At 30.2% G+C, this 12,658-nt stretch overlaps 1 protein-coding gene across 2 annotated transcripts; it reads right to left on the reverse strand.

The window, feature by feature from the left end:
• Positions 1-11,011: 11,011 nt before the first annotated feature.
• Positions 11,012-12,658, reverse strand: LOC126746389 (nucleoplasmin-like protein). Of its 2 annotated transcripts, none has more exons than XM_050454625.1 (4): positions 12,491-12,658; positions 12,179-12,310; positions 11,649-11,917; positions 11,012-11,426 (listed from the first exon to the last, which is right to left on the reverse strand). In XM_050454625.1, the coding sequence occupies exons 1-4, from the start codon at positions 12,510-12,512 to the stop codon at positions 11,325-11,327; spliced, it is 525 nt and encodes a 174-aa protein (XP_050310582.1). In that variant the 5' UTR covers positions 12,513-12,658; the 3' UTR covers positions 11,012-11,324. The 2 variants fall into 2 exon arrangements, with proteins under 2 accessions (XP_050310582.1, XP_050310581.1); XM_050454624.1 differs by lacking the exon at positions 11,012-11,426 and adding an exon at positions 11,438-11,588.

The raw sequence follows: 12,658 nt of genomic DNA on the forward strand, positions 1-12,658 counted from the left end.
TTGTTTTTATATTAATTAGGACCACGCCCTTTTTTTTAATTAATAATAAAAGTTGTTTGATTGTATAGAGGTTTGAATGCTGATTACAACGAGCCCAAACATGATATAGTTATCTCGCTCCATTGCTGAGTTATGTTGATTTGAATTGTTCGTTATTGTACCGGGACTAATCAATAAGTTTGGAATGTCATATCTCGGGGACGGTAAGAGAGGAAGGAAAGAGAGTTAGAAGTAAAGGAAACAATTGCTTTAGATGCCTGAGATAAGTAAAAGAAATATTTTTTGAAAAAAATTTTTTTTTTCAACTTTTTGTACATTTTTCAAAAAACCCTGAAACAGGTGTCTAATCAATTTAAACGATAAATAATTGTACAAATTTTCAAAAGCGTAACTTTCTTAGTTTTTGAGTTATGGGCATGTTGATAAGATTAAAAAAAAAAAATATTTTTTCAAAAAAAAAATTTTTTTTTCAACTTTTTGTATATTTTTCAAAAAACCCTGAAACAGGTGTCTAATGAATTTAAACGATCAATAATTGTACAAATTTTCAAAAGTGTAACTTTCTTAGTTTTTGAGTTATGGGCATGTTGATAAAAAAAAAAAAAAAAAAAATTCAAAAAAAATTTTTTTTTCAACTTTTTGTATATTTTTCAAAAAACCCTGAAATAGGTGTCTAATGAATTTAAACGATAAATAATTGTACAAATTTTCAAAAGCGTAACTTTCTTAGTTTTTGAGTTATGGGCATGTTGATAAGATTTTTTAAAAAAAAAAATATTTTTTCAAAAAAAAATTTTTTTTTTCAACTTTTTGTGAATTTTTGAAAAAACCCTGAAATAGGTGTCTAATGAATTTAAATGATCAATAATTGTACAAATTTTCAAAAGTGTAACTTTCTTAGTTTTTGAGTTATGGGCATGTTGATAAAAATTTAAAAAAAAAATATTTTTTCAAAAAAAATTTTTTTTTCAACTTTTTGTACATTTTTCAAAAAACTCTGAAACAGGTGTCTAATCAATTTAAACGATCAATAATTGTACAAATTTTCAAAAGCGTAACTTTCTTAGTTTTTGAGTTATGGGCATGTTGATAAGATTTAAAAAAAAAAAAATATTTTTTCAAAAAAAATTTTTTTTTCAACTTTTTGTACATTTTTCAAAAAACCCTGAAACAGGTGTCTAATGAATTTAAACGATCAATAATTGTACAAATTTTCAACAGCGTAACTTTCTTAGTTTTTGAGTTATGGGCATGTTGATAAAAATTTAAAAAAAAAAAAAATTAAAAAAAAAATTTTTTTTTTCAACTTTTTGTACATTTTTCAAAAAACCCTGAAACAGGTGTCTAATCAATTTAAACGATCAATAATTGTACAAATTTTCAAAAGCGTAGCTCTCTTAGTTTTTGAGTTATGGGCATGTTGATAAAAATTTAAAAAAAAAATATTTTTTCAAAAAAAAATTTTTTTTTTCAACTTTTTGTACATTTTTCAAAAAACCCTGAAACAGGTGTCTAATGAATTTAAATGATCAATAATTGTACAAATTTTCAAAAGCGTAACTTTCTTAGTTTTTGAGTTATGGGCATGTTGATAAGATTTTTTAAAAAAAAAAATATTTTTTCAAAAAAAAATTTTTTTTTTCAACTTTTTGTGAATTTTTGAAAAAACCCTGAAATAGGTGTCTAATGAATTTAAACGATCAATAATTGTACAAATTTTCAACAGCGTAACTTTCTTAGTTTTTGAGTTATGGGCATGTTGATAAGATTTAAAATAAAAAAAAAAATTTTCAAAAAAAATTTTTTTTTCAACTTTTTGTACATTTTTCAAAAAACCCTGAAATAGGTGTCTAATGAATTTAAATGATCAATAATTGTACAAATTTTCAAAAGTGTAACTTTCTTAGTTTTTGAGTTATGGGCATGTTGATAAAAATTTAAAAAAAAAATATTTTTTCAAAAAAAATTTTTTTTTCAACTTTTTGTACATTTTTCAAAAAACTCTGAAACAGGTGTCTAATCAATTTAAACGATCAATAATTGTACAAATTTTCAAAAGCGTAACTTTCTTAGTTTTTGAGTTATGGGCATGTTGATAAGATTTAAAAAAAAAAAAATATTTTTTCAAAAAAAATTTTTTTTTCAACTTTTTGTACATTTTTCAAAAAACCCTGAAACAGGTGTCTAATGAATTTAAACGATCAATAATTGTACAAATTTTCAACAGCGTAACTTTCTTAGTTTTTGAGTTATGGGCATGTTGATAAAAATTTAAAAAAAAAAAAAATTAAAAAAAAAATTTTTTTTTTCAACTTTTTGTACATTTTTCAAAAAACCCTGAAACAGGTGTCTAATCAATTTAAACGATCAATAATTGTACAAATTTTCAAAAGCGTAGCTCTCTTAGTTTTTGAGTTATGGGCATGTTGATAAAAATTTTAAAAAAAAATATTTTTTCAAAAAAAAATTTTTTTTTTCAACTTTTTGTACATTTTTCAAAAAACCCTGAAACAGGTGTCTAATGAATTTAAACGATAAATAATTGTACAAATTTTCAAAAGCGTAACTTTCTTAGTTTTTGAGTTATGGGCATGTTGATAAGATTTAAAAAAAAAAAAATATTTTTTCAAAAAAAATTTTTTTTTCAACTTTTTGTACATTTTTCAAAAAACCCTGAAACAGGTGTCTAATGAATTTAAACGATCAATAATTGTACAAATTTTCAACAGCGTAACTTTCTTAGTTTTTGAGTTATGGGCATGTTGATAAAAATTTAAAAAAAAAAAAAATTAAAAAAAAAATTTTTTTTTTCAACTTTTTGTACATTTTTCAAAAAACCCTGAAACAGGTGTCTAATCAATTTAAACGATCAATAATTGTACAAATTTTCAAAAGCGTAGCTCTCTTAGTTTTTGAGTTATGGGCATGTTGATAAAAATTTAAAAAAAAAATATTTTTTCAAAAAAAAATTTTTTTTTTCAACTTTTTGTACATTTTTCAAAAAACCCTGAAACAGGTGTCTAATGAATTTAAACGATAAATAATTGTACAAATTTTCAAAAGCGTAACTTTCTTAGTTTTTGAGTTATGGGCATGTTGATAAGATTTAAAAAAAAAAAAATATTTTTTCAAAAAAAATTTTTTTTTCAACTTTTTGTACATTTTTCAAAAAACCCTGAAACAGGTGTCTAATGAATTTAAACGATCAATAATTGTACAAATTTTCAACAGCGTAACTTTCTTAGTTTTTGAGTTATGGGCATGTTGATAAAAATTTAAAAAAAAAATATTTTTTCAAAAAAAAATTTTTTTTTTCAACTTTTTGTACATTTTTCAAAAAACCCTGAAATAGGTGTCTAATCAATTTACACGATCAATAATTGTACAAATTTTCAACAGCGTAACTTTCTTAGTTTTTGAGTTATGGGCATGTTGATAAAAAAAAAAAAAAAAAATTTTCAAAAAAATTTTTTTTTTCAACTTTTTGTACATTTTTGAAAAAACCCTGAATCAGGTGTCTAATGAATTTAAATGATCAATAATTGTACAAATTTTCAACAGCGTAACTTTCTTAGTTTTTGAGTTATGGGCATGTTGATAAAAATAAAAAAAAAAAATTTTCAAAAAAATTTTTTTTTTCAACTTTTTGTACATTTTTGAAAAAACCCTGAATCAGGTGTCTAATGAATTTAAATGATCAATAATTGTACAAATTTTCAACAGCGTAACTTTCTTAGTTTTTGAGTTATGGGCATGTTGATAAAAAAAAAAAAAAAAAAAAATTTTTAAATTTTTTTTTTCAACTTTTTGTACATTTTTCAAAAAACCCTGAAACAGGTGTCTAATCAATTTAAACGATCAATAATTGTACAAATTTTCAAAAGCGTAACTTTCTTAGTTTTTGAGTTATGGGCATGTTGATAAAATTTTTATAAAAAAAAAATATTTTTTCAAAAAAATTTTTTTTTTCAACTTTTTGTACATTTTTCAAAAAACCCTGAAATAGGTGTCTAATCAATTTACACGATCAATAATTGTACAAATTTTCAACAGCGTAACTTTCTTAGTTTTTGAGTTATGGGCATGTTGATAAAAATTTAAAAAAAAAATATTTTTTCAAAAAAAATTTTTTTTTCAACTTTTTGTACATTTTTCAAAAAACCCTGAAATAGGTGTCTAATGAATTTAAACGATCAATAATTGTACAAATTTTCAAAAGCGTAGCTCTCTTAGTTTTTGAGTTATGGGCATGTTACTAAAAATTAAAAAAAAAAATATTTTTTCAAAAAAAATTTTTTTTTCAACTTTTTGTACATTTTTCAAAAAACCCTGAAACAGATGTCTAATCAATTTAAACGATCAATAATTGTACAAATTTTGAAAAGCGTAACTTTCTTAGTTTTTGAGTTATGGGCATGTTGATAAAATTTTTATAAAAAAAAAATATTTTTTCAAAAAAATTTTTTTTTTCAACTTTTTGTACATTTTTCAAAAAACCCTGAAATAGGTGTCTAATCAATTTACACGATCAATAATTGTACAAATTTTCAACAGCGTAACTTTCTTAGTTTTTGAGTTATGGGCATGTTGATAAAAATTTAAAAAAAAAATATTTTTTCAAAAAAAAATTTTTTTTTTCAACTTTTTGAACATTTTTCAAAAAACCCTGAAACAGGTGTCTAATTAATTTAAACGATTAATAATTGTACAAATTTTCAAAAGCGTAGCTCTCTTAGTTTTTGAGTTATGGGCATGTTGATAAAAATTTAAAAAAAAAATATTTTTTCAAAAAAAAATTTTTTTTTTCAACTTTTTGAACATTTTTCAAAAAACCCTGAAACAGGTGTCTAATTAATTTAAACGATTAATAATTGTACAAATTTTCAAAAGCGTAGCTCTCTTAGTTTTTGAGTTATGGGCATGTTGATAAAAATTTAAAAAAAAAATATTTTTTCAAAAAAAAATTTTTTTTTTCAACTTTTTGTACATTTTTCAAAAAACCCTGAAACAGGTGTCTAATGAATTTAAATGATCAATAATTGTACAAATTTTCAAAAGCGTAGCTCTCTTAGTTTTTGAGTTATGGGCATGTTGATAAAAATTTAAAAAAAAAATATTTTTTCAAAAAAAAATTTTTTTTTTCAACTTTTTGTACATTTTTCAAAAAACCCTGAAACAGGTGTCTAATGAATTTAAATGATCAATAATTGTACAAATTTTCAAAAGCGTAGCTCTCTTAGTTTTTGAGTTATGGGCATGTTGATAAAATTTTTATAAAAAAAAAATATTTTTTCAAAAACAAATTCTTGCTATAAATCGAGACCTGTCGCACAAAAGTGCGTATAACTTTGGCTCTATTTAAGGTAGAAAAACGAGGTTTACCTTTTTACAATCTAGAAATATGGGGTTACATTTTGCCCTATTGCAAATTTTCATTTGTTTTGTTTTTTGGAACAGCGACGCCTTAGAAACCCAAATTTTTTTTGAAAAAATTTCTGATCATCTAGCTCCTCTGACGCTTTAACGATATCTTCGCGGAAATTATGATCCACAGAAGATATGTGCGTCTCATCGAGAACTACAATTTATATTAAGGTTTTATTTGAAAAAAAAATAAAATTTTATGAAAAAAAATAAAAAAACCTTAAAAAATTTAATGTTTTCAGTTTTATTTGTGTAAAATTTTTATGGTGCAAAATTTAGAAAAAATTCATTTGGATTAAAAAAAGCTGCATTTTTTCTTAATAAAACAACGTGCCAACCTTAACGCTATCATTTATACAGGGTGAGTAATATTCATTTGAAAACATCTACTTTTTAACAATTTTTTTTCTACCCTTAATAACTTTTTAGTGGCGCCACCTAGCGCGAAAAGGCTTATAGACGGTTTATAGCTCATAATAAGGCGAATATTTTCCTATATCAACCGTACTTCTTAGTAAAACAGTTTTTGAGTTATGAATTTTCAAACATTTTTTCACTTTGGAAATTAATTGTGAGCGCCCGGTACGTCATAAATAAAGCAAAATTAATTGAGCAAATGCGCCACTCATTTTACTATAACATAATAAAGCCTCATTTTTTTACCATATTCACAAGTACCCTAAAAGTAATTTTTTTTCAATAAGGTACCTTGCTAAAGACCACCCTGCACACTTCAGGCCATGGCCGCGTTTCCATAGCAACGCATACACACGTGGATTATCGTCAACAAAAACCCCATTTTTATAATCGACATTTATATACGAAAACCGATCGGAATTTAGTTGGAATTTGTATCAGTCTCTTCCTAAGGCTCTCTACTATTTTTCCATGTAATTATTATTAGGTAAAACACTTGTTTTATGGCCTAAAACATCGTGTGAAAATGGTCGATTTTGACGTCTACGGTAATGGCGTCGTCTTTGTCATCGTGACGTCATATCGGTCTATCATCGTGCGACACAGTGGACCGATCTATGGCATTTTACTGGACAAAAATTACGATACAGTGGGTCCTAATGATGAAATAAAAAACTAATCGGGATTTAATGTTATTATTATGTAGGACTATTTTTTTTTAAACTATATTATTATTTGTTTGATTTGAATGAAATTTGGGGCATAATTATTAATTGTTTGCACGAAAACAATAATAAAATAAGGCCTTGAAAATGAGTTAAAATATTTATTAATATACCAGGACTGATCAACAATTAGTTTTTGGTATTTTTGAAATCAGGAGGATATACTCTATCAATTGAAAGTAACTTCTGGACAATAGATTCATATAGTATTAAAATTCTATGCATAAAAATTAAATAATAAATAAACCTTTATTAAAAATTCATTTAATTAAAGGCTCTTTCGTTCCGTCTTAATATGAAATGCCTATAATTATTGCCTAAAGGGAATTTTAAATTCCTCTTATAAAAATGCCCAGCAATGCATCTACGTCCCACTAAATCACCATGAAGGTTAACATAGTCGAAGAGGACCCCAGGAGTGAACTACTAAAAATCCCCAAACTGTTTCTACTAGTCTCCGGTTGTTGGAGGTTTAAGTTTACCAAACTCCCGCTACTCCAATGGTTCTACAACAAACTCTACTCGATCATTTGTCCGTTGATTTGCGTGGTTTTACTTCTATGTATGGCCATTAAAATACCCGATTTATTCAATCGGGATTTGAGGAGATTTATGGAAACTATTGGGTTTATATTCATATTATCCTTAATAGCCACTAAGTTGGTCATATGCCGAGGGTCCACAGTGGGGGATCTAATTTACAGGTAAACCTTCTTGACTGTCTCTTTAAAGAGTTAATGAGCGCTTTATTGCAGGATTATTTATGAGGAAAAGGTGATGTACCGCACCAATAACCTCTTGATCATAGAAAATTACAATAATCACCTAAAACGGACCAGAAAAGTCCATTTGATGCTCATCCTAGCCATCTATAGCGTATGCGCGTGGTTCTACTTATCATACCTTGGGGTGTACATCATCAACTTTACGCCCACAACAATCATTACGAAAGGAAACGTCACTGAAGAAGTCGCCACTGAGAGATTGGCACCATTAGAAATGTGGATGCCCTTCGACCAGCACCTCCACTATGGCACCTCCTACTGCATTTTGGTCGTGTTCATTTTCACTCAGACCACTTTCAATTCCGTTAGTCAAATTCTGTTTATTTCCCTTATGGTGTACGTCATAGCGGAGTTGCAAAATTTGCAAATAATCGCAAGGAATTTCGATGTTGGCATCTCCGGGGTGGATGTCGAGGCCGAATGTCTGGAGAATTTGAAACAGTTGGTCATTAGGCACCACAAAATCGTTAAGTAAGTCTGGACGGAACCTAAGCCCTTTTGACTTTTTTATTATTAATACCATGCTGTTTTTAATGAGTTCCTTGGATAGAGAATTTAATTCTAAACAAATGTTGTCTCTACGATTTTTTTTCTAATGTTGACAATAAGCGAGATATTGAGAGTTTAAGGGAGGCAACGCTTGAAGGCCGTCGCTCGGTCACTCTCCTCTTCAAACTTCCATAGCTTCTTTACGATTAATAGCATCCTATATTAATTAACACCATTAAATAGAGAATTAAATTTTAAAGAAAAGCTATCTTAATATTTTTTTTCTAATGCTAAAAATAAGCGAGATATTAAGCATTGAAGAGCAACATGCTTAAGGGCAGTCGCTCAGTCACTCTCCACTTCAAACCTCCATAACTTCTTTACTATTCATTTTAGAGACATGCAGTATAATACAACTTTTATTAGGAATTTAAATACCTATCGATTGGTACCATAATATACAGGGTATCATTTAAAGAAAAGCACTGTTTAAGCAATATCTCCAGAACGCATCAACTGATCGCAATCATCTCTTCACCGTTACAAAAAGCTTACATTTTCCTTACGGGATGGTATATTAACAAAACTCTCGCTTAGTCACTACATACTTTAAACTCCCATAACTTTTTTACGATTAATAGCATCCTATGTTTAATAACACCATTAAATAGAGAATTAAATTCTAAAGAAAATTCATCTTAACAATTTTTCTCTAATGCTAAAAATAAGCGAGATATTAAGCATTGAAAAGCGACAGGTGCGACATGCTTTAGTTTGCGTCTCTTTTGAGTCGCCCTCAACTTCAAACCTTCATAACTTCCTTACTATTAATTTTAGGCAGGTACGTTATAAAATGACTTTTGTTGAGAATTTAAATACCAATCGAACGATACCAAAATATACAGCGCGTTCCATGAAATAAAGGCACTTTTTGACCATAAAGGGAACACCTTTTTTTTGGAGAGTGGAATGCTAGCAAAATTGTTGCTGGGTCACTTTAAACTGCCATAACTTCTTTAATATTAATAGCACCAAATATTTAATGAATGCACTGGATAGAGAATTTAATTCTGAACAGAAGTCATCCTAGCAATTTTTTTTCTAATGCTAAGAATAAGCGAGATATTAAGCATTGAAGGTCGGCAAGTGCGACATGCTTAAGGGCCGTCGCTCAATCACTCTCTACTTCAAACCTCCATACCTTCTTTACTATTCATTTTAGAGACATGCAGTAAGAAACAACTTTTATTAGGAATTTAAATACTTATCGATTGGTATCATAATATATCGGATGTCCCGTGAAAAAAAAAACGATTTTAATAATAACTTTCTTGAACAGGTTTGTAGATGATTTAAATAATGCCGTAAGAAGCGTTATGCTCCAGGAATACTTACTAAATTCGCTTAGTTTGGCCAATCTGATGTACCAAATCCCGAAATCGGTAAAATTGTAGTTTTTTTAATGGCATTTGTACTGATTTAATTCTAGTACATTTTAGCTAGAAACCTCGATCCTGTTCACCATCTTTTATCTCGATTTTTTGATCATCTTGGTGATCGAACTGTTCTTCTTGGCCTGGCACGCCAACGAAATACAACTGCAGGTTTCGGTTCATTAAAATGGCGCGAAATTCAAATTAATTTAAAAAAAAAAAACAATTTCAGAGCCTAAACCTATCGGACGCCCTCTACGAGAGTAATTGGTACCGACACTCCAAGAGGGTCGGACGTAGTATTTTGATCGTGATGATTAGATCCCAGAAACCGTTGGTTATATGGATCGGACCGTTTTTACCCATGAGCCTCGGAGTCGCTTTAACGGTAAAAATTTTCCAAAAAAAATGTCAAAAAAATGAAAAAGCCTCCTTTTTAGAGCGTGAAAGCCGCCTACTCTTACGTCACCATGATGAGCAGATTCTCCGATAATTAACTAGTCATTTCAATTTAGTTTGCACTGATTTTGACGGTTCAGGTGGCGCCACTCACACGCCTCACGAATAATTAAATAAAACACATTTTAGCAGCGGGAAATTTGAATTTATTTTTGAGGTTTGGGTAGAGCTAGGAGTGAGGAATTTCGAGAGTGCGGTGTAGCAACCATTTTTCGAAAGTTTTCCTGCAAATGATATTTTATTTATTATGAACGTCCATTTCTTGTAGTGCCATCTGTTGTTGAGCACTGAAATTGTAAAAAAAAAATAGTTTCAATTACAGGAAACTGTAAAAAAGTATCGGATCTTTTCCAAGTTTCTGTTTTTCTTGCGGCGCCATCTGTAGTATATCAGTGGAAACATTAAACAAATAATAATTAAATCACAGGAAACTGTAAATTAATGTTCTTTATAAGAAAGAGTAAAACATTTTTAGTATTTTACCAGATTTCCACAATATTATTGTAGTGCCATCTGTAGTACGGCAATAAAGAAATTTTAATTAAATTACAGGAAACTGTAAGGCTTCATGAGAATATTTCAATTTTTTGTAGCGCCATCTGTAGCATGGCAGTGGACTCTCTTGCATTTTTTATGTCTTTTTTGCAGTGTCATTTGTAATATAGCAGTGAAACAATTTAAAAAAAATATATATTAAATTACAGGAATCTGCAGAGCTTAATAAATCTGCGTTAGGCAGTAGAACTATTTTAAATAGATAATAATATAATTACAGGAAACTGTAAAACCTTATAAGAACATTTACAGAATTCCGTAATTCTCTTGTGACGCCCTCTGTAGTATGACAGTGGAATAATTAAATTACAGGAAACTGCAAATCAGTTTGGGATTCTTTAGAGTTTTTGTGGCCCCATCTGTCGTTACGCAATAAAAGTATTGTTTTGAAAAATAAATTTCCATTAAAGGAAACTGTAAAACTTTTGATAATTCCATACTTTTCTTAAAGCGCCATCTGTTGAAAAACATTGAAAGTATTTAAAAAGTATATATTTCTATTACAGGTTTCTGATTAATGCCATCTGTAGTGAAGCAGCCAAAATACACAACTGAACAGGAACCTGTACGGTAACAGCCAATACTTAACACAAATAAATTGAGATGGCGCCACAAGTGAGAGAAATTTGACAGTTGTAATTGTCATATAACAGCGTCATCCATTGGTCCTATTTACACCCTTAAAAGAAAGGGTTCGTTTACCTTTGAAATAAAACAAAATACAATTACGAAAAAACTTATATTTTAATAATGATATTGTATATTTACAAATTCATGTGTGTGTCACGTAATTACAAAAAAAGAAAATGAGGGAAGAGGGAGTAAACCGAGACAGAACCAACCGAGGACAAATAATTATTAATTTATAAGTCTAATAGTGATAAAACCTAAACCTAAACACGGAACATCATCTTCAGCAGCATCAGCAGCAAATTACTTAAATCAAGTTAACTCTAGACTTAAGGATAATACACAATTAATATAAAAAAGAAGAAAACTGTTTTTTTTTTTAATTATTATTAAAATCCCGGAATCTTTTACTTTTTGGCCTTTGCGTTATTCTTCACCGGCGACTTCCCTTTTACGTTGTTGGTCTTGGCTTTTTTCGATTTGGGCTCTTCGTCATCCTCCTCTTCTTCCTGCAACCCCAAAACCGACACAATAAAAACCACAACCAAAGACACTCTTTAACATGCAACTACAAGCAAAACATAAACGATTAAATTACTTGCCAGTTTCTTAGCGATAAAATCTCCGAGCTTCTCGCCCAACTTTTGCTGCAGGGAGATTCCGCCTAGAAACTGACAATTGTTGCCCCCCCAATTTATCCAATTCAGACTCAAAAAAGCAGCAGCACTCACCCCTTCGACATCACCCTCATCGTCCTCGATCATTTCTTCCTCCATCTCGTCCATTTCGTCAAACTCCTCGATGGGTCCCCCGATTAAGTGGTGACCGATGATGTGAACGGGCCCGTTACCTTGAATCAGGGTGAAGGTCACCGGGGGATCGGGGAAAGAAAGATCCAGTAGCACCTGGTTGTTGGCACTGCCCGCCTTAAGGGTCGCCACCGGGATCTTTACAGAGTCTTTCCAGGTCATCGCCTCCACTTGAATTACATTCACTTCGCCTAAGGGCCAATTGCCAATTATTGTCTTGACAATTATTATTTATTTATATTGATTATTATTGAGCACTGTTTATGTTGAAAAAACTTTCTAGGTTGGAGCTAGATCAGACACTTTGGCTTCAAACACTTCTAATTTATAAATGATCGACTTAAGAATGTGGCTTCAAGGGCCTCCCAACTTGGAACATTGAATTAAAACACTCACTGCTACCGAACGAAACACTAAAATGCCCTTTTGACGGTTTTTTTAAGTGGACTTACCTTCGGTGGCGTCGGGTCCGAGGAGGGCCTGTTTAATGATGAGTTTGTGGCCGCCCTGGTAGTCCTCGGCCCCCGCGCCCTTCGCTTCCGGGTCCCATACCTCGTTGGCGCTTTTGCCCTTTAAAGTCAAAGCTAAAAAAACACGTATGTATTAAACTACAATGATGATGATGATGATGTTAAACATCATCATCATCATCATAATAATAATGGCGGTTAAGTGCCGGCTTGGATAAACACCCGGATATTTTTGAACCGTGAAAAATACCAACGGTAAACGGGCACCGGGCCGCCATTTTAACGAAAACGTACCGAAAAAATACTCGTCTGCCATTTTATCGAACGGATGAACGCGGATTTTGTTTTATTCCGGTGGGATATGCCGGCGTGGGTCGAAGACGTTGACGGTAAAAGAACGCCGACGGAGTACGGGAAAAATGGCGGGCCAAGCGTCAATGTCAATGTCAACGCGTTGACGTT

Source organism: Anthonomus grandis, chromosome 17, assembly GCF_022605725.1.
Source record: "Anthonomus grandis grandis chromosome 17, icAntGran1.3, whole genome shotgun sequence".
NCBI classification, from domain to species: Eukaryota; Metazoa; Arthropoda; class Insecta; order Coleoptera; family Curculionidae; genus Anthonomus; species Anthonomus grandis.

Excerpts from the sequence above, each read along its gene's own strand:
- LOC126746389 (XM_050454624.1), bottom strand. The coding sequence starts at position 12,512 with ATGGCAGACGAGTATTTTTTCG. Across the intron at positions 12,311-12,490 it reads GGCAGACGAGTATTTTTTCG|CTTTGACTTTAAAGGGCAAA; the intron begins GTACGTTTTCGT and ends GTGTTTTTTTAG. Across the intron at positions 11,589-11,648 it reads ATGAGGGTGATGTCGAAGGG|TTTCTAGGCGGAATCTCCCT; the intron begins GTGAGTGCTGCT and ends AACAATTGTCAG.